We start from the raw sequence: 23201 nt of genomic DNA, 5'->3' as shown, positions 1-23201 counted from the left end.
AATGGCAAGCCCCAGAAATACTTTCTCATATCTGCTTGGCTCCGCACCAAAACATACAAGTTTCTTGTCAAATGAAAAGCTGGTACAAATTATTAAATAAAGAGCAGAGCAAAGAAGATTACTAAAAACCCAAATTCTGGAAATGGTGACTTTTTTTTATTATTTAAATAAAATGAAAGCTAAAAGACTTCCAAATCACACGAGACAATATTTTATTTAAAATGGAACATAACAAATGTTTAAGCAAATACATTTTACACTTTTATCCACTAAATGAGCTCATTAAATGATGCCTGCTACAGGTCTCAAAAAAGCTAAATGTTTTGAAAAGATTCAGTTGAGAGAGCATCTAGCAACTAATTCATTTAACTGACATCAGGTATATAAAATGATTAGCTATGAAAGGGATGTAGAGAGGCAGAGTCTCTCAGAAGTAAAGATGAGCAGAGGCTTACTAATCTGTGAAAGACTGTAGAATACTTTATAAACAACATTCCTCAATGTCAAATTGCAAAGACTTTGCAAATGCACTGTAGATGATGAGAGGATTGAAGATTGTAGATTGATTCTTTGGATTAAAAGATTCAAAAAAATCTCTTTGTTAAAGTCACAAGGTTAAAGACTTCTGTTGGATGACCATTATCTTCGGGCCCTCAGACAACACTGCTTCACTCATCGGCATGATTCTGTCATTGACATTACTAAATGGGCCCAGGAATACTTCCAGAAACCACTGTCGGTAAACACAACCCTTCCATGCCATCTGCAGTCACCAACTAAAGCTCTATCATACCGAAAGGGAGGATGTAAATAGAAGAATCAGCAAGAATAGCATCAAATTGCAACACCAAAAATTCAGAAACTCAGAACCTCAATGAAATAAAGAGAGAGGAGATGCTACACCATGTCCCCATCCTAACTATTTTGAGTCCTGTCACAGGCATAACATTTTGAAATGAGCTGGTTTTGTGCATGACTGCAATACAAGACAAGGGTGCTGCAAGACTAGCTACATATTCTAGAGATGTGCACATGTGCTTCAAGTCCCGTATAGTTTTTCAGGCAACAGACTACAATACCATCCTTGCTTTGCTTGGAAAGTGGGACAGTGTATGCTGTGTACACACGCATGGAAACAAACACTCCTACCCAGCAGGAAGTAAATTGACTGTCACACTATAAGCAGCAGTAGGGATCACCTGTATTGACCTCGCAGTCTCACATAATGTTCGGGAAGGAAGATGGTAACTGCAGAGACCATCAAACTCTGTGTGGAGTCACCTAAGTATAAATGCACACACACACAGTTTCACACTAAAAAAATAAATCTTAAACACTGATATATTTTTTAGTAAAAATTATCTACTAAAATATTTATAGTTCGGAGACACTTACTGTGCAAACACATAGGTAAAGTTTTAATAGTGAAAACCCAAGTCAACTCTTTGCAAAGACCTTTAAATACTGCTGCTATAAACCGCTCATCTTTTCATATTTACTTAAAGGATTAAATAAACAGTCAGTCGAATTCCCTGCGAAGGGTCAGTTGTCCAGCTAAGCAGGCATACACAAAACCATACACAAGAGACAGGATGACAGACAGGGACTGATGGATGGACATGGATCAATAGACAAATGGGCTGGATGGATAGATGGATAGATAGTTGGAAAAGACAAAAATACTGATGAAAACACAAACATACGCACTTCACAAATCCTCTCCCCATAGCCTCCGACACGACATTCTGTGGGAAATCCAGAGCGCCCAGACAGGATATTTCACAGGTATTATCTCTCATTTTCATTCCAGAGTGGCAAGAAGCCACACCAGTATGCCATGCCAGTCTAATTCAGTTCTCAGCTCTTCGTCTGTAAATAAATGCACTAGTAAAGATCTTTCTAAAATCGAAAAACAGAGAAATAGACATGTCTGCCCCTAGCTGGGCCACAGAAGTTTGCTTGTTTTCACATTACCACTTCGTCTGCTTGCATGCTGCTCAAAAGTATGCACCTCGTCTCTTGGAGTATTGAAGAATAATAAAAAAGCTTTTGTTTTTCCATTTTGAACAGCACAGGATTTGTCAGTCCCATCACAGTCTTTCATGACAGTTTGAATTCCCTGAAAGCTCAACACAACATAAGGTGTCAAATGAGACATTATTAAAGCGCAGATTGAAATTCTGTGTCTTTTCTAAACTTTCCCCTCACAACCCCCCTTAAGGAGGCTACGCTGTTGAAGGTGTTTGAAAAATTAATTCTGTTCCATTTTAATATTTAATATAAGTCATAATGTTAGGTTTTTCCGTGTTCTTCACTAGCTTCTACTTGTCACAAAGCTGCCAGTGTATTAAGATGGAAAGTTTGAGCTGTCAGTCATATCTCAAACAGGTCCACAGGACCCTCCCCTTGCACTCCGACCTGGCCCTCTTCTCTCATTACCATGGACACCTCAATTCTCTACCTGTTCCTATGAGACCCAACTGCTCTTGGCAAAACATTCAGCTTTATACTCCGAAACAAAAGCACTTACGCCCACTGGGCCCTCCAGGGCCCTTCAGGAGAAGCCCGTTCTTCAATAAAAGCCCCTGATTATCACGCACATCTATCAGATTTTTTTCATGACTTTTCACAGAAACGCTACAACAGTTAAAAAGGAGAGATGAAATATGTTGTGTGTCATTGAAGCATGTGATGTGTCTTTTTAGTGTGGAAGTGAGGACACTGTGTAGTGGAGCAGCACTGTTATATACCTTTTTTGTCGAGAAGGTGAGCAAGATGGCTTGTGTTCATGCCGATTGCACTGATGTTTCGTTTGTAAATGTGGGATTTGGGATAGCGTTCATTTTGTCAGGCTTTTTTAATTTAGCCGTAGTCTTTTAAATATGTCGTTCTGTGTCAAATGTATGCTTTTTAGTTATTAATATAATTAATCAACCATGCCATTTTTTTTTTTTTTTTTTGGCAGGGTTTAGTCTATGAAATGCCTGAGGATTTTAGCTTAGTTTAGCCATTGAAAACATTTTTTCATTTTCGTCATTCTGTTTAATGATAAAAATTATTTTGTAAAAACGATTGTCATTTAAGAAATGTATTTTTTGAATTTCAGGTTTTGCACTTTTACCAATAAGCACAAACCAGAATAATATGAACTCCACAATAATGTTTTGTCCTTTTTTTCAACTAAAATAAAAAACAAGGTAATTTTTTTTTTTTCATTGTTAATGGTATTGCATGTTGATATATGCACACGTTATTGTTTATTGATCCCTTGTTGATTGTTCCCTTGTTTTGGTCAAAGAAAGAACATTTTTCATCATAATTTTTGTTGACAAAATGAACACTAATTTGGGTGTGACTATGCAATGTGAAAATTTCTTTTCTTCATCTTAAAAAGTTTTGTTTTTGTTTTGTTTATTTTGTAGGCTTCTTGGAAGTATGCAGAAGCACACTAGTGGCATTTAAATTGAAAAAAATACTTTTCCTTTGTTTTATAAGCCCTTGAAAACAAGCAGAGGCCCCTAGTGGTGTTTCAATTAAGATTATATATTTTTTTGTTTTATTCATGTTGGTGTTTGAAATGTCACGGAAGCAGCCTGTAAATAAGTAAGTAAATAATTAAAGTAAAACATTTTATTTTGCCCATTTAAAAGTTTGCAAAGGGCACTAGCTGTTTTATAATTAAGTTAAAAATTGTGTAAGTGTGATTTCAGCAACCATGAACACTGAGATTGACATTAGCCATTCAAAAGGCCGCATTGGTCAACCATTACTTTCCTCACAATGAGCTTAGTTTGTAAAAAACACAATTTATTTCTTCGTGAATCTATTCATGCATAAATTGATACACTGGATGGAATTATTTTGTGAACCGTTTTTAATCTGATGTTCAAAAGGTCCTATGAGTGAACGTTTGAGTGAAAGATCGCCTGAGCTGACCTATGTGTTTGATGACTCATGAAAACATGAGCTATTGTGAATATTTCAACACCATAAATTCAGCCTCGGACATATTCTAACATCATACGCCCACAACGCCAATAAGAACAGGCCTCAGCTGAGAAATTCATGGCACATTTCTGTAATTACAGAATGTTATATTCCTGGCAGCGAGCGCTATGTCCCTCTCAGCGTGCACACACACACACTCTTACACACACTGCAGAGTGGCAGGACCTGGCTAGGCAAATCCCTTCTTGCCTCGGTGTGATTTAGTGCTAATCGGCTTTTTATTACTCTCTGATTAACAATCCATCTACATTTTTAGAGCACAGTGAGAGAGAGAGAGAGAATACAGAGAGGGTGAGAGTGAGAAAGACTGTGAAGAAGCTGAAGTTTCAGTCCCATTGAGTTTATTTTGAAGAACTGAATACCAGAGCGAGCCAGGCTATTGTGCAACATCGCCGGCATTTCAGCAATCCAAAGAGGAAGTATGCAACAGAGGGGAGAGAATGAGCGAATAAGAGACAACGAGTGTCGAAAGGCAGAAAGAAGGAGAGGCAGAGAGGTAAGAGAGGCAGGAATTGAGAAATGTGCTGGCTGGGATTCAGAGACCCGGGCAGTAAAGCTCATCCAGAGAGAGGACACTTGCAGGGTGGAACGTGAGGCCAATGCCAATGTACAAAGCTGGAGCCAAACCTCTCATCCAATCATCACGGTCCGTGCATGTCAAGCAGCCCTGGAAGTAACGGGAGAAAGGGAAAAAAAAGAAAAACTAACAAGAACAACAATAAAAACTCTAAAAACTGCCAATAGACAGGGTTAAAATTATAGACATCTGTGAAGAGAAATGGCAGAGTGGTTTTGTTTACAGCCGCTGCTTTGTTGCCACCGCCATGATAGTGAACGCACTGCAATTAACTCTGCCTGTGTTTCTACTCATCAAGCCTAAGTGAGCTATCTGAGGTGCGGGGGAAAGACAGCCACAGTGGGAAGAGGGGGAGGCATACATGAAAGGAATGCTTATGCGCTTGTGCTGAGAACTCACCCGCTGCCCTCATTCAATATAAATGAGCTTGGTTTTTAGTCAATTTCTGCTTGTTTCAAAGGGGCTCAGCAACAGGACATTGTTGACCGGCGTCAAGCACATATATACGCAGGCACTGTTGAGGATCACTTGACTGATGCGAAGAGAAAAAGGCTGAGATTTTTTTTGTTGTTGTTATCTTTATTTCTTATGACACTTGAGGAATTATGCTGTCCAGAATTTGGAACACGGGCTCAAAAGATCTGCCAAAAAAAGACCAAAAATGTTTTAAATAAATCACACCACTTTGATCAAAAATATATCACTTTCCACATAAAGTATAGCAAGTGTTTCTTGAGCATCATATCAGCACATTAAAATGATTTACTGTTGATCATGTGACATTGAAGACTGGAGTAATGATGCTGAAAAATCAGCTTTGACATCTCAGTAATAATGACATTTTAAAATATATTAAGAATATGAAAGTTATTTAAAATTATAATAATGTTTTACAATATTACAGTATTTTTAATCAAATAAATGCAGCATTGGAGAGACTTTTTTACAGACCCCATACTTTAAAATAGTACAATTTATGTGCAAATAAAATAGTAAATGAAATATCCAAAAGCCAGTGAAAACAAATTATAATATCTAATGCAATTTTCCTTTTCAATTAAGTGCTTTAAAGAGAAAAAAGTTTGGATATTTGTTTGTAAAAAGTAAAATACCTAGAAAATGAAACGCAAGATTTATTTATTTTTTGTAGCACAGAGCTAAAAATTGGGCATTATTATAGTTTTCAAGAAGAAACTTGGCTCAGATCTTCTAATCTATTTTTATGGTTTGCAGCAATAGCCAATTTTACTCAGCCAGTACAATTAGAAATATAGCCTTCTATTTGTTTTACTGGGTGTCCTGAGAGAGAAGATGCAAAGAAAAAAAGAAGAACAGAATGAAATAGGAGAAAGCTACAAAAATGGATCACAAAGTCAAGCATTTGAGTATCCCTATCAGCCGTCGTCAGCAGTCTACCCCCCTCTGTGGGGCTCCAGGGACAGCAGAAATGGATGGATGGAGTGAGGCATTATGGGAATGTGTTGAGCCAGCAGACAGACAACAGTTTTCTTAGGCAGTAGTCTCTCTTTTCTTTGGCCAGGCACATTATGACAGCACACCCAGTTGCTTCAGCTTCACTGCAGTCTCTCTTCTTCTACAGAAGGCCAGGAAGGACAATTGCCCTCGATTCTGATCTGCTGCCTGCAGCTGAAAATCTCACTTTGATTTGTATTGTAATCCATGCTCAGAATGCAGAATGAAGCCTTTGACTCTTTGGAGAAGTCTGTATTATAATAAAACACTGCTTTTGTATATTTTATTTTTTGTGAAGAAATGTGCTATCACGTTTATAAGCAATTGGATTTTTAAAAAAGTGTTTTTCACATTGAATATGTAAAAAAAAGGAAGAAGTTGTAGCTTAAACTGAAGGAGAAACCAGAAGCATTAAAGTGCCGAATGTCAACAAAGAGCGGCCAGAACACCCTAGCATCATGACTTTGAATCACTGAAAACATCTTATAGTTCATTTTGATCTTTTTCTACAGGCTCCCAGAGGTCCGTATCTCAGACAATGGACCTTATGAATGCCATGTAGGAATCTATGATCGAGCGACAAGGGAGAAGGTCGTCCTGGCATCAGGGAACGTTTTGCTTACGGTGATGTGTAAGTATAAATTCACTTCCGAATGTTCCCATCTTGATTGCGGAACAGCATGCACTAATTTGAAACCGTCTTCAAACAAGAGGACGTAACTGTACAGAACTGAGGGGAGCGTAATTTGCTCAGATTGACTTTTGGCATTAAGTAGCTGAAAGAAAAGTGGCAGCGCTGCATCCGAAAACTGACCGCCAATCTCTTTCATTGTTTTTTAACTCGGCGCCTGAGGTTTTGAAGTGCTTTATCCCGTGTTTGTTATTTGGAAGACTGCCGTATTTCCTCTGTTAGAGCTTGGCAGGTTGGTCCAGAATGGGCTGATCATTAAGGCTGACTGTCTCCATGTGATAAGGACCTTTGAATGGGAGGTAGAGCAGCGTCTGTGTGTGTGTATGTGTGTGTTTGTGCGTAATTCATAACACTTCACTTTGAACTTCCCCACTTGCTGCTTATATTCATGCTGTGCTGCGAAGCACCATTTGGGAAACTCAGAGGCGATGAAAATGCAAAGATTACAAAGAGAGCTGATTTGCTTTTAATCGTTGTACGCATGTTCCCATCTCTTATTTATTTTTTTTGGTAAGACTTTATAAGAGCTTCCCTAACTTCCATAAATAAGGCATAAACAAATCTTATTAGAACATGATCTAATGCTTTGCAGATCGTAATTGTACAGTGTAATAGTTTAAAAATAACTTTTTTATATTCAAGTTTGAAGAAAATCTGCTACAGCATCATTCCCAAATAATTATATATTATATAATTATTATATATATATATATATTTTTTTTTTACAGTACAATTGTAAGTTCCAACTGTAATATATTTCTACAGTTGAAACATTTTTTTATAACTAGAGTTTAAACATATTATATGTAATGAACATAATAATAATAATATCATAATCAACATCAGAAATCCATTAACGTATAAATGCATTGTTAAATTATTAAAATAGTATTTAAAACTCATAGGGCACTTAAATATTTTACATGTAAGTGGTTCAGCTGACAAAAAAAGTTTGATAAGTTTTGCCATTAGCAATTCTCTCTATCACCAAATCAGCTGCCACAGAGGGATTATTTATTACTGAGCTGTCCTGATTAATGCTTGAAGGTGTTTTCTTTCATCTGTTGCTTTAACAGCACCTCTGTGTCCATCTGAAAACGAGGACCCCAGACATTTATGTACACTCTACACACTTCTATAGCCGTTAGCCATAATGACAGCCAGCCTATCTGAGTATGTCTTGGTTCATCCACTTGTCTGAGATGCAGCATGGCGTTAGTAAGGAATCTCATAACTTTTCAGCTAATTGTTGAAACGAACAAATAAGAAAGTGTGTGGTCCTCGGGCTGATAGTTCTATCCTGGAAAGCTGCTGAGCTCTCTGATAAGACAGACTGGAAGTCGGTGAAAAACCCTAGAAGGGCTGATGTGAATAAATATACCCCTGAATAAAGAGCGCCACTTCCAGCCCCTTGAGCTGGAGAACACAACCTAGTATGAACGAATTACATGCCCGTCGGATGCTTTGTCGATGGTAAAGTTGATGTTAATGGGCTGCTCTCTATCAATACAAGATGTTTTGAAGAATCTAACTAACTAATTGGTTAGGAATCAAATGAAAGTGTGTGCGCCTCGTCTAGCTGACACTCGTAAATCCCTACACCTCTACAGGGGAAGAAGGATAGCCTCTAGCATTGTGGCTAATTGCCATCTAAGCTGAAACAGAATTATTCATAACCTATTAGTGTGGCAAGTTCACCGGGTGGAGGAGAGAAAAAAAATCACAACGAGTGAGAGAATGAAAACGAGTGAAAAAAGTTAATTAATAGGAAGCCTTGTGCAGACGGTATTTTAATTTGCTAAAGGACGTCATAAATAAGAATGTCCGTTTTCAAATGAATTTTTGCCTAGAAATTCAATCATTTGCTTTTTAGGCCCAGTATTCAAAGTATTGGGGTCTCTGGGACTCGCCTTCATGCTAATTCAAAAGTCTGGGTTGACTCTACCATGAACTGCAACTTTAGAGATGGTTTATTTTGGGAGGCAGTGTAATGAAGAATTTGAATGTCACATGAAACACATGAGCTTTGACACATAATAACTCACTTTTGCGTATGAACACAGGTGCTTGACACACGCACACTAAATGTCACTCTTGTCCAGTGTCTGCGTTTGTTCTCTCCAGAAGTTATGACTGAAAAAAATGTATAAATATTGTACTTGTTTAAATTAGAGTTTGGGTATATCTTTTAACCCCCTTCACACAAGTGATTGTCAGTGCGGACTTCTGCAGTTGTTATGCTGTTATGTCAGTTCTAATTCTATTAAAGCTGTTAACAGATAAGCCACTGGTTTTGCAAAAAAATATTGTTTAGTGATTCGCCCCTGTGTGTGTGCAGAAAGTCATTGGCAAAGGTCACAAGAAAGTGACACAACACGTGTATGTAACCATACATAGCTGCTTGCTTTGATGGTATCTTTCTATATGACCGTTTTCGTGACCTTTCTTTGATATACAAGGGAAATTAGCATTTTCCCTTTTAGTCAGTGTTGAAAATGTTCTCTCACCGCCGATGTTTGTCCTGTCATTTGCGGCTGTGGGGCCATCGATTGCCTTATCATCGACAAACAGAGATGTCCTCATCTCATTATAATGGCGATGTTTGTTCTCGCTCATTTCATAATAAGTCTGCTCCACATATCTCCAACTGCATTTGCCAACACATCACAGGCTGACAGGCCCTTTTACTTGTGTATACTTCTTTAAATGTATTTATTTGAAAATGATGCATATAATTCTTTTCTTAAAGCTACACGGTATGCTAAACTGCAGCATTTGACGTAACATTTAATACCAGAAGAGATTACCTTAGACAAACCTGTGAGGTAAATCAGCTGAGCAAGTAATTAGTTCAATTAAATTCTATATTCAGAAAAAAATGGTGTTGGCTGTAAAGGCTTAAAGTTGAAAAAAGGCTAAGATGAATTAAGACTAATTAATTTCTTTTGTCCACTACCACCTTTTAATTGCCATAAAGCAAATTTAATGAACCAAGCGTAACTGAGAAGTGTAGCCAAGTAAAAGGGTTAGTAAAGTGTGCTGAACACTAGTGATGAACTACATTACCATTGGTGCACTGTAAAATATTGAAAAAAAATAACTGAAAAAAAAGGATTTAACAAAACACATTTTTCAAAATGTCATCTTTAAGTGTACTGGAGTGAATTTACTATGAATCAAAGCTAGTGCTATTTATTTGTACATTTTGTCTACATTTTACTTGATCTGTGGTCTGCAAGATGGAGGATGTGGGGTACAAATTGTGTTCAGCACCAATTTTCTGGGTGTGTTTGCACTGTTACATGATTTACATAATTCCTTTAGTGAACCAGGCAATAAAACAGCACAGACAGTGCATAAAAACAAACAACACTATCAATGGGCACGCAACTCATTCTTAGCGAATTTCCCCCCTAGGGTGCAAATGCAATCAAGGATCATCCCTTGCTAATTCAAGTCTTTTGGTTACCATTAAAGATCTTTGAACATGGGGATAGGTTACGCTGATAGCAAACAGGTCTTTAGGAGGGAAATTGCATGTACAAACTGATTTAGCTTTTCAGTTCAGTTTCAGCGAAGACTGAAAAACATTCAAAGCGCCAAACCCCTGCATGTCTATATTTTGTGTTCACATCACGTAACTGCGCAAATACTTTGTTTTAACCTTTGTAGAGTGCGAGGAAGTAATTGAGAGGACATCCTTCACGAGACATGAGGGCCTTATATTTATATACACATTCAAAAAAGAGAAAACGAGAGAGCTGGAGGCAAAGAGAACGATGAGCCGTGGGGTGCTTGGGGAGCAATTACTCCTTCATCCCGTAAACTGGTATTCACTTCAATTACGGCACCCAACTTTAATCAAGCAGTGTGTATATATAGCCGTGCAGCTTTTATAAATGGAGGAATTAATGACACCTTGCTGCAGCACAAACATGAAGGATTTTGGAGACTGCGTTTGGTGCTGGAGCAGCTGCGATGGAGGATCGGGGGGGTTGATAGATAGCTGTAGAGCGTCTGTGAGAGTTTGTGTGTGTGCCTGCACAGCGATGCTCATATGTTTGGGACCAGACCAAGAGATCCAGGCCTTGTCCTGAGACCGTGGAAGGATGTCAGTGCCAAAAGGCCAGGACATTGCCGTTGAGGACAATGTATTCATCATATTTGTTTTGTAATGTACGCAAGGCTACCATGGGGCTCCAGTCCTCTGTCTTCATCTGGCCTCTAAGCAAAACTCATTATTTTAAATCCATGTGCTTCAATGTTCCCTGTTTCCTTGAAAGGCTGCCGGGTCATCGTTTGGACATTCCGGATGGATTTTACCTTTTTCATCATGAAATGAATGGTTTGAAAAGCATCTGAACAGAATGATAACATTTATAAAAGCTTAATTTTATACATGATGCCTGACCTCCTGCCATTGGTTCTTTGATGGTGGAAAGATCTTTTTTGCAGTTGTTTTGCTAGCTTAGCAGGAGTCTCATCGAAAAGAAAGAGAGATGCTTTTGAAAAACCAATGAATTATTAAATCTGTCTGAGGGAGAACACAACAAAAACAGTGATAAGTGAAAATAAACAAGCATCAACTCTTCATTGGATTTCCAAACTAACTCTTAAATTAAACTAAAGATTTTGTGGTCTGTTTCCTTTTAAGTTTGAGGTCTTCAGGGGACACGTTTGGTGCCTTGTCAGTTTGAAGTCTCTGAAATAGTGAAGAGGTGAGATTTAATAATTTGTGCTTTTGCGACACTATGACCTGTTGCCTTTCCCAGTTCACATAGATCATTTTGGCTTTTGTGTTGCTGATAGAAAGCGTGAGGAGAACTGAGTGGTATAAACATCAGCTGCGACCCTGAGGTCACATCTTGAGGGTCCTTGCTCCTGAGAACAGACAGTTAATATATCTTTACTCTCAACACAATCCAAGAAGTTAATGATGTTGCACTTGTAGACTTTGCAGACTAACTGTATTATCCCTCGATTCTTTTAGTTTCTTTGGTGTAGTTAAACAATATTTTTTTATCTGTATTGGTTAACATTGATTATTTAGTTGTTTAAATGTCACTTCTGGTTAGGAAACAACACCTTGCAATTGAAGGCCAGAGGTATTCATTAACATTTGACCATCTGAGGGCAGAATGAACCTGGGCAGTCTAGCTGTAATCCACCTGGCAGTATGGCTGTATGAAGTGATGTCAAACCCTCTTTCTCTTTTAATTAGAAGATGATTCATTAACCCCTGATTACAGCACTATAGAGAATTAAATGCTGGATTTTTATGCAAAGGATAATGTACAGCCAAAAGTCAATTGGTGTAAAATAACCCCAAAGAGGCTCAGGGTTTTTAATTACCCAGAAGGGGATTTTTTATTAACTTGAACCAGCTTGCTCCCTGTACTTTGGCTCCTTTATTCCAGGTTTGCATGTCACATTAATGTTTTTTACCATTTTTTGATACATTGTAGAGATTAGTGGTTGAAAAAATGTGCATGTTATTAATTGTGAAGCATATAGCTCTGCATATTTTACATGACTCTCTTAGTTAACGCGCCTGATTCCAATAATCAGCTTGTTAGAAGTGAGCTTTGTGCATGAACTGTGTTCCAACTGACATGGTCCCTACACGGTGTCCATAGCTTTCTACTTATGGAGTAGGGGAAATCTGTTAAAGTTTACTTCACTTCAGAACATCCATTCGTAGATTTCAAACACGGACAAGTGTGGCATCATATACGTCTGAAAATAAATACAATTTAAGTTCAATTCTTGCACGCTTCAATGCCCTTTGAAAGGAATGTATACATACACTGCAAAATATCCTGATGTCCACTTCCCAGGGCACTTACGTTAGAATATAACAAATGTTTAAAGCAATAAGAGAATTATAAAAAATGTACAAAGTGGGGGTACGCGAAGACTGGAATTGAAAACCGCTGTTACAGAGCACTATAGAGGCACATCTGTGCATTTTATGCCATGACTGCATTTTGTCCAGTGGACCATAAACAGCAGACATTATGCAGATAGCAGCACTTACAACCAATCAAAGTGAAGTAAAAGGGCAGCTATATGGGCTCTGTTCTATGGGTTTTGTTTAAATATCTAACATACAAGCAAGCAATTAAAATCAAGTGCACAACAGCTTAATGAGCATTTATAACACAAGCATTTATAAATGGGCCAGCAGGCCCTGAAGTGCTTGCAGATGTCGGAGCAATGTCGGTGGTCCCTATGTCATTTTATTCAAAGTGTTCACTTGACTTCTCACTTTAAGTATAGAGGAGCCAAAAGAATGACACACTGCGTTTGCTCTCCCATGCTGTGCTATTGTTTATCAGATTACATTAGGAGTGAGTGTGCAATGCCTGTTGAGGATTTGCTATTATTTTCCCTGCATGAACTGAGAGCTGTTTATTAGAGTCTGGACAAATGCACTCCTGTGGATGATTGGTTGTTACTCAGAAAATGATGCCCAGCGTGGTCAAGGCATGTGACCAATAATGTGTACTTGGACTTGAACAGAACAGGACTTTTGAAGGGGTCATTTTAATATTCTGTCATCTAGGTAATATATGTTTTAGAAAATTACAACTGCTGCCATCCACAGCAGGACAGGTTTTGTTTTAAAATATTAGTGACAGTTTCACACGTTTTGAATTTTACAGCCTGGTCTCATAAAAATATGTACTTTTTGTGCAACATTGTTTTTAAGTGCATTGCTGCATGTTCCACCGCAGTTTCAAATAGAAATGTACTAAGTGGCATTAAAACACAGGTTCGATACGTGAACCCTGAACGTGAACACATTTTTCGCGCCTTGGTATGAGTATGTGTTGCAGCGGTTCATAATTGAAATATTTGTGGACTGTTGCTAAAAGTTAATGCTTTGTCATGTAATATAGAGAAATATGACCCATACACCAAATCCAACCCTAAACCTATACAATAGTGTTAACAAATGCAAAACTGATACAAAAATGCATCTGTTGATGCAATCATGTCAGCTTCCTTTTACACAGATTTGAACTGTTTTGTCAAACCATAGTTACACAGGATTTGAAAAGGAGCTCAAGTACCTCTATGTGCCGAACTAACCTTTCGTCAACAAAAACCGTTAGATATGAAGCTGGATGTTTGTGATGCTAATGTTCAAAAGCATCGGTTTTCAAATATGCCAATATATTAATATTGTTTCAATGTCATAACATGATATTCTTCAAGTAATTGTGGAAAAATTATGCTTTATTAATTGAAACTCTGTAAACTTGTGTGAAAAGATGTCTGAGTTTTACTGCCTCTAGTATTTATTGATTTTGAAAACTGCAGTCATATATACTTGTTGCTACGTATTTCCTGTCTTGATAAAAAGTGCACCCAGGTACATTTATGCCATGTGACCAGCTAGGAATTTCCAGTTAGCCATCAGTTGGCATCAGTTTTCTAAGATATCCAAGTGAACCAAATTGAATTAAACCTTAAACCATTTTTAATTCTTTAAATGTGGCACCTATAAAGAGTAAAACTTGTTTTGTTAAATGAAGCAATCAACCTTAATGTGAATCTTCATGATCTCATAAGCTGTTGTGTTGCAAAACCAGATTGTTCCTCAGCAGTATATAAAAAAAAAAAGAAAACTCAGCAAGGTGACATTAGGAGCAGAGCAAGGGTTCAAGTGTTCAGAGCAAACATTGTTTGGAGCCTGTGACCTTCAGGAAATTGAGAGATATTCATAAAAGCTGCTTAATAATCTCTGAAGATTCTTCTTCAAACACTGATAAAACTTTAAAAGAAAATTTGCTTTGACAAATAACCTTGGATATGTATATCTAAGCCTGTGAGCACATGCAGGTACCTGAATGTTTCATTTTATACTGGTCTTTGGATAAAATATTATTACAGTATGTTAATTTTATCGATCTATCTACCTGCATATCTTTTACTGAGGCATGTAGTAGCTTACCTCTGTGTTTTCAGTTAACCATGATGTTTTTTCTCTCTTATGAGATTTTTTTAGCATTTTGTTTGAAAGTTTGTACATTTTAGTTCAGATAGTATGTTCAGTATGATGTATATATATATATATATATATATATATATATATATATATAATGTAATGTAATTTTAATTTTTTTTAATTATCATTTGTAATAAATACATATGGCTTCATATCAATTTTATTTTTAGTATTTTTAGAACTAATTGAATTAGTTGCCAAGACAACATTTCTAACTTCATGCATTTTGTATGCAATTGTATGACTTTTTTACTTTTTTTAGTTCGACACACAACTTTTTTATGTGAAACACGGAAGAAGAAATTTTGAAGAATACAGTATCGGCGCTTTTTTCACTCGAATACTAAAAGTATGTTGACCCTCTTTCACAAAATCAGTGTAAGAAAAAGAAAGAAAAAAACGTATAATTTTTATAACCTTTTTCTAGTATCTTTGTTGAGACAATCAACATTGCTTGCCTTTCTTTTTTTGTTTTTGGGGTGAACTCACTTCTGTTTCACATAAACCCTTTTCTCCACTCTCTCCTGTTGTGGTTAGAGGTTTTCACCTCCCAGCAGCTCACTTTGTACACCCCCATCTCCCAGCAGGCCATCATCACAGGCTGGGCTTCTCTTCCCCACGTTGGCCTGTCCTGATGGAGGAAGAACATCACCTTCCAAGAGAGCTGCTGATTGAAGCACATGATGAGCTGGAGAAACCTATTCCCCCCTCACCCACCGTGGTGACGCAAGTTATTGAAAATACGTCTCGTTCAAAGCTCTCTGTTGCTTTTCAACCTCCGAGACATACGCAGGCATATATAATGCATAACATATAGCGAGCGAGTCCATCCTTCATTTTGAATATGTACGTTGGAAGTGTATTATATGCGTGAGTGCTTTAGCTTAGCTTTTTGTTTCCCTCGAGTCTGCTCGCATGCATGAACTTGACGCATAATGCGCAACAAAAAATCAGACCCTGCCTAATCTGTGCCAAGTCTCGTCCCCAAAAGTTCCCTCCGCATCACATCACAGCTCAACAAAGTCAGGATTTTGTCCCTCAAAGGGAGCGCGTCACTTTGGCGAATGTCACATGTCATATGCCAACCTTCCGTGGCTGCCGCTTGAAATTAATATGTGAGGCAGACGTATTTTTGGAGCCGGTCCCAATGCATCTTTCACAGGGGCAGCTGTTGCCTGGCAGTGACACACACAAACATTCACAAACACATGGCGATATGGGTTCAAGGACTCATAGATGCCGCCCATAGGCATGTAGCTAATGGATTTGTTTTCACTCTGCCAGCTTTCCCAAAGTTTGAATACAAATTAGAGAAGAGAAGCTGGAATACACACTGGATTTGGCATACCTCCTCCCACAACTCCGTCAGGTTTGCTCCTGAACAACTCTGTCTCACCAGGCTGCTGTTTTTTAATTGACTAAATGCAAAAGCCATGTACCGTCTGGATGCCGAGGCTGTGTCTGGCAGCGTGTGGAGACACATTTGTAATGAGCCTCCTTTAGAACGTATTATATATCCATTTATTTATTTATTTATTTATTTTTTACTTTCACCTGTTGAAATGTAATTTCATGTCACTCAATTTCAGACTCTCAGTTCATGGAAGTGTGAGGGTCAGGAAGTGTGATATGTTACATACCAGGCTTTCTGTAATATAAATTAAAACATACCACATGTACATGTGTTTATTCCAGCTCAGGCTAGATGTGAACTGTACATGGTCTGACTTTAATTAAAAAAAATTCCCAACAATTTATTTGACATTCAGAAGTGCAACAGGCTACACTTCATTAAATATCTTGTATTATAAAACTGTCAGGTCATCTAAGCAGACATTTAAAGGCGCAGTTCAATCAATTAATCATTGGTCTCTCTTTTTCTGTCTGTATATCAACACGTGTGTTTTTCAATATTTTTGTCATATTTAACCCACACAGCGAGAAAAAAACAAACAAACAAACAAAAAAAAAACATTGTAAACTTAGTGTTTTGGTCTGATGCCTGATGAAGGTCAGTAGACCAAAATACTTTTTCTACAAATACATTTCTATATTTTGCATGGACTGATGCAGGTTTATAATTTTTCTAAATTCTTTCTATTTAACAGAACATTTTTTTTTGCAAAAATGACTCCTTATAATCCAAAACGTAGACCTCATCGTTTCGTCCCGTTGAATGTGACTTTGCCCGAAAGCTCTGAGTCACTTCATCTAACCTATTGTGACTTAGCGATTGTAAAATGGAAACGAGGTCTCCACCTGAGTTACAATTATAGCAGGACTATTTCTGCTGGAACATGGGAGGTTATCTCTGGACAGTTTCTGTGGTCTGCTCAACTGAAAAGACAAAGCACAGCGTCTGTTTAGCTCTGTGATTAATGCTGTGGAATCTGTGTCCTTATGGCGGATTTTGGATATGCATCTTTTACAGCCTGGTGTTATTTTAGGTCTCAGTGGAGGCTGATGGTGTTGTAAAAGGTAGATGGTGATACATTATGCCCCCTTTTTTCCCTCTCTCTGGCAGGACTCAGGAAGTGCTTCATGAATTATTGTTGCCAAACCTGTTATCTATTCATGACAGGTAATTACTCAACAGAAATATGGCTACCTTAACACCATCTGCACTTTGTCAGAATCGCTCACTTCATATGTGCGCCACATTAATTAATGGATAGTTTATAACGTGGGCAAAGAGGATGGACAGTGATAACGTGCGATTAGTTTTACACAATCAAGCTTTTTATCATTAACATGACCTTCTAACCATGTGCTGGACTCCCATTTGTTATTTTGCACTGCTGAGCCCGAAGGCAAACTTGGATAGCGGCCTCAGCTACGCTTGGCTGTAAACAAATAAACAAACGGCATAATGTGCACATCATCACCCTTTTAAATCAACTAAATGATACTTGGCACCTGCCAGAGTGCGTCCTTTTAGTGGCGGGAGAAGATGCGAACGAGTCGTGTCAGGAATAGCATGGTGCAATTAGAGTGTCAGCGTGCTTTATGATGTTTGGCGACAAAGACGTTTCGGTCTCTGTCAAAGCTGGTGTATAGAGCTGTAAACGCATGTACGATATCCGACTATGTGAATGGAATTATCTCGGACAACAATGGAAGTCTCTCGGTCAGCTTATAACCTGATGAATACGAAGCGCCGTTCTGCTGTCACGAGTCTAAGAAGAGATCACATTTAAACCCGCTGTAGGACGAAATGTTAATGGCAGTAAACAGCTTGAGTGACAGCATTAAATAACCCTGAAGTGAGGCCCTCCAGCTAGAAGAGCTGTCGGCAAAAGCCTTTGGCAGTAAACAACAAAGTTGCCTATGTGTGGATAATTTGCATGGTAGTCTGTCCTTGGTTATGTATTAAGATTATTGGTGCTAAAACAATATTAGACAATATGATTGTTGATGAATATATTACATGCAAAAAAAGTGAAAAAAAAAAAAATGATGTGATCATTTACTCTTACATGTGCGTATTCCTGTAGATCAAACCATAGCGCACAAATATATCTATTCGGGACAGTAAACTAATTAATAAGTGTAAATACATGCTGTTCTTTTGAACTTTCTGTTCGTTAAAGAATCCAGAAAAAACTATACTATTGTTCCATCAATATTTAGTATGCAGGATTGGTTTTAACATGTTTTGACATGTGAATGGAATTGTGGCTTCTGAAAATTGAGCTGTGCACTTTAATGCACTTTAATGCACTTTAAAATAAATTAAAACGGAAACAGTGGTCAAATTATAATGGCAGTTTCACAGCTAAAAGTCAAAATATGAAAAATTATATATTTAAAGTATCATTTGCATTAAAATAATCATATATATATATATATATATATATATATATGCTTAATGGGATTTAAGCGGTAACAGTTTTTGTTCTGTAGGTCTATAAATATTTTGAGAAATTCTGAGAAACCTTTATAGTTGATTTGGCTGAGACAGTCATCAAAACTTATTTTTGGTTGATCTGCTTTTAAACCTGGGACCTATTTAAATATCATGTCTGTTTTGAACCTTCACTGCCTCCTGAGCTTGTTTGTTTGTTGAGTTTCCCTTGTTGTCTCTTAATATATGGAAATAAGTATGAATTATTCTTTTAATGTTCTATGCAAATGAGACATCACTGGAAGCACGTTGACCTGCTGATGAATAGCTTCTTGCCATTTAATGAGTTACAAATAACTACACTTAGTAAATGTCAGCGTTTCTGCGTCTGCCCACCGAGTAGCGGTCTGGACTGTCTAATTATTACTCATGTGAACATGTGTTGGCTGGACACTAAAGAAACCTGGGCTGCAGATAGTTACAGTCTTGGGAGCCTAAAGTGGTCTTGAGATGCAGGGGCGTACGTTTCCGAATATATGGAGAGAGATACTTGTGCATGATGGGTCTGCTTGGGAAATCTGTTTGCTTCCATTGTTATTTCTGAATAGCAAAATTAATTTCCTACATTTGCATCTGACAGTTAATGATGTCATCATGGCAACAGGACTGTCTTAAAGAGATTTAAGACAGGCATTATTTACTCATTCATGTCAACTTTCTTTTTTCTGTGACCCTGGACCACAAAATCAGTCAAATAACATGGGTATATGTGTAAGCAGTAGCCAAAATTTTTTTAATACCAAAAATCATTAGTAAAGATCGTGTTTCATGAAGGTGTCTTGTAAATTTCCTACATCAAAACTTAATTCTTTATTAGTAACATGCATTACTAAGTAGGCTACTTTGTTTGGACAACTTTTCAGATTTTTGATATTTTGATTTTTGGCACCCTCAGATTCCAGATTTATTATAGATGCATCCACGCCAAATGTTCTCCTAACCTATCGAACTATACATCAATGTAATTCAGATTTCAGGTTATGCACAATTATGCAAAAATGCACCCTTATTTTGTGGTCGAGAGTTTCATATTTTGAAGAATACCATGGGCAGTCTTTTCAACTATAAAAATAAATAAAGGAAAGGTTTACAAAGCCACCATGCAATCATAATTTGCAAAACAAATTTACAATGCCAACTGTATCATATTTGATGGTCAAATTTATAAGATCTTTTCTTACTGTTATTCCATAGGCCAGTCTTTACAGGGTTAAAATGGTTTGTGTAACTCAAGTGATGTTAAGTCGTAAAGCCATAGAGTAGCTTTCGGTATGCTGAAATTTACTTTTCAAATGAGCTGCTTTTTAAATCTGAGATGGCAACTGATGTACGAATGGCTTATTTATTAGATATCTTTGCATCTTGCAGTATTCTGTAATAGGACACAGTATTTCAGCAAAGTTAATTATTGGCTTATTCCTTTAAAAATGTATACGTAGATGGCTGTATCATTGCTGAGTAATGAAAGGCAGTATTAGAAAAAAAAATGACTCGCGTCCAGAGGCAACCTCTCAGATTCAATTTAGCCTATTTGGCAATCCACTGCATTCAGAATATCCCATGTGGAAAATAGTTTCTCTCTCTCTCTCTCTCTCTCTCTCTCTCTCTCTCTCTCTCTCTCTCTCTCTGTCTCTCTTGCTTCCTGACATTCTATGAAGCGGTCAAACACACAATGTTGACAGACTCCTGAGCTTTGGACTAAGACATTTTTAATAAAATCCCTGCGTCTATGCCTAAATAGCTTGAGACACATAGGGAAATGAAACCCGTGAAGCTCTATGCTGATATATACATGGTGTGGAGGTTCAAGTGGATGTAAACAATTGTTTTTTTATAGCCTCGGTGCTGTTTTTTAACAAGCTTGGTAAACAACAATCTTCCCTCACGAATTCTTTATAGATACTACAATTATACTTTATAATAATCTGCAACGCTTGGTATCTTGTATTAAATTGCAAAAAAGAAAAAATACAAAGCTGGCACAGAGCATATTGTTTTAATTAGAAACCAGAAATCAAGTTTGGAATATCCATATTTATTCATTAAAATTTTGGAGCCGCAGAAAGAGGGAGAGGTCCTGCCCATCTGTGTGTTTATTAGAGGTTGGAATGGAGATGAAGTTGCTTTCAGTCCCCTTGCTGATAGCTTATTTGCAACATAACAGAGCAATCTTGTTGTTCCAAACACAAGCTCATACAACTGCATAATCAATGAGCAAAATTCCTAAACTCAAATTCAGGAATAAATTAGCATTCGTATCAAGTCATTATAGGACTTGGATTTGAAAAAAAAAAGCGAAATACGTACATTTAAACAACAGCACAGCTTGTTAGCACCGCATTGACTTCACTGCAGCGGTGTTTCGAGCGGGCAAACAGTGGGAACCATGTGGCTGGTCTCACAGAGGTAGCGGTTCTGGCAGAGACAGAGGTCCTTGCTGCCAAAGACACCTGCGGGGACTCAAATCTGCACAGTATAGAGCTCTGATCACCTTCTCTCACATTGTTCAAAACTCAAGAACCACGTTTCTCACACAGCGCTGGACAAACCTTCACTTCTCATGTGTCTTTAGTGCGTCATTAGTAATTATGTCCCCTGCTATGTGCTGTTCCGCGGTACGAGCTCAGGTCAGCTTTTCTGTGAAATGAGGAACAATGAGGAAATAATGAGGGAAGGTGCCTTGTGAATGTGCAACCAATTCTGAATGATTTATAACGGAATAATTAGTTTGTTGCCTTTTTCATTGGAATGTCTTGCTATGTCTGTGCTGTATGTAGCTATACACACTTTATTTCAAACATGCTAATGAATTCTGCATTGTTCTATTCACCGTTATTTTGTTGCAAACTATTTTATTTTATTTAATATTTCTCTTTTTATCTGATTTACTGGAAAGATATAATGAAAAAAAAAAATTGTTAGGTATCATATTATTCTTTAACTCTCATGGGAATAACATTAATATTTCAGTCCGTTTCGTACAAGCTATTGCTTTGACCTTTTAGCATAATGTAAAAACGTCCTCTTTCACGTCGTGGTAAACGTGTCTTTTAGCTGTGAAATTTTTACTGATTTATGTAAATGTAGGAGTGACTTTTACATGAAATATTGCTTTAGAGTAATCATGTTAAAGTTTAAATATCAAATACATTAGTCTTTTGTGGAACATTTTATTGTATGTCTTAATCATTGTAAATCGTTTTAGTCACCCTTGTGCTCTTTCAAACGATTTTATTTATTTTAGGTTTTTATTTTATGTCTTTTGTTTGTTTTATTTTACTTAGTTACATAGTTTACATTAGCCTATTTTTTTATTTTATTTGTATAATTATTTTTAAATGATATTGCTTTAGAATGTTTGGAATATAATGCAATATTCAATCACTGAATGCAAAGTAAAGCCGCATACCTTGTCTAATCCTCCCAAACGTTGATTTAAAATTAATTTATTTTTCATTTATAACTGAAGGTCAGCTCCACAGCCCTTTTGCTGATAAAATGTTGGCCTTTTTTCTTTTAAATCAACACTGACCTTGCAAGGATTATTTCTTATACACACACTGCAGATACACCAACCTTGGCCGGCATTAGTGCCAACTGGCACAGTCCCCATCAGTTGGGAAAAGGAACTTCTCAGTACGAGACATCTTGTCATGCTGAAGTTCATGATAAATTATTAAGTGCCAGCATGACAGCAAAGTTTAGATCAAGATAGAGCTGTGTATTTCTGGGGAGGCGTTTAACTAGAGTTTATTAAATGTCCAAGCTGCAATTTTTTTTCTGTGCCCAAAATGTGAATAATGCAAAATTACATATTCTATGGAGATAATTAAGCATTTTTAACATTAAAAATATTGCAAAATTAAATTTTTATAACAATGAGGCATATTTCCAATGTAGTTATTGCAGTGTGTGAGGTGCTTTGCAGTTGATTTTTTATTTTTATTTTAAATGTTAATTAAATCAGTATATATTAGTATAGCTACTCTGCAAATATAATGCACATGTTTATTTTTATATATTTATATTTAATATAATTTATGTATACATTTTAGAATGTGTATCGATCATAAAAGAGACAGCAAAGAAACAAAAAGAAAAATTCTCCATCAATAGAAAAGCCACAAGGAACATTTATTTAACAACTGCTAGTAAATTTCATAAACAATGCAAACATTATTCGTAAACTCTGTAAAAAGACACCCAACATGAAAATTTGACACTGACACAGATGGCAACAAAACCATGTAGTGTAGGGACCTGACACTATTGTCCTCTGTAGAGTTATAGCTGAATCACATTTGTTTATAATTAACAAATTTTGCAATATTGACACTGTCATTAAAATGATTTGAATCAACACTGAACACACTCAAATTGAATAATTACACCACTGACACCAATAGAATTGTTTAGAGCTGAACTAAAATTGTTTCATAATCAATGAACTTGACACAGTTATTGAACCGAACCGAACCAACACGGAACGTACTGGAGCTGAACAATGGTTTTACAGCAGAAGTTGGATTTGCCT

At 37.0% G+C, this 23201-nt stretch overlaps 1 protein-coding gene across 2 annotated transcripts in view; it reads left to right on the top strand.

Annotated features, from left to right (window-relative positions):
- Nucleotides 1–23201, top strand: part of igsf21a (immunoglobin superfamily, member 21a) — a 163075-nt gene that overhangs the window by 103410 nt on the left and 36464 nt on the right. For both annotated transcript variants that reach the window (XM_043252470.1, XM_043252471.1), the window contains exon 4: nt 6571–6689. In XM_043252470.1, the coding sequence (XP_043108405.1) occupies nt 6571–6689 (119 nt within the window). The remainder of the gene's footprint in view (nt 1–6570; nt 6690–23201) is intronic.

This window comes from Puntigrus tetrazona, chromosome 11 (genome assembly GCF_018831695.1).
Source record: "Puntigrus tetrazona isolate hp1 chromosome 11, ASM1883169v1, whole genome shotgun sequence".
NCBI classification, from domain to species: Eukaryota; Metazoa; Chordata; class Actinopteri; order Cypriniformes; family Cyprinidae; genus Puntigrus; species Puntigrus tetrazona.
The sequence above is the reverse complement of the archived record's forward strand: the minus strand, read 5'-3'. Positions and strand labels throughout refer to the sequence as shown.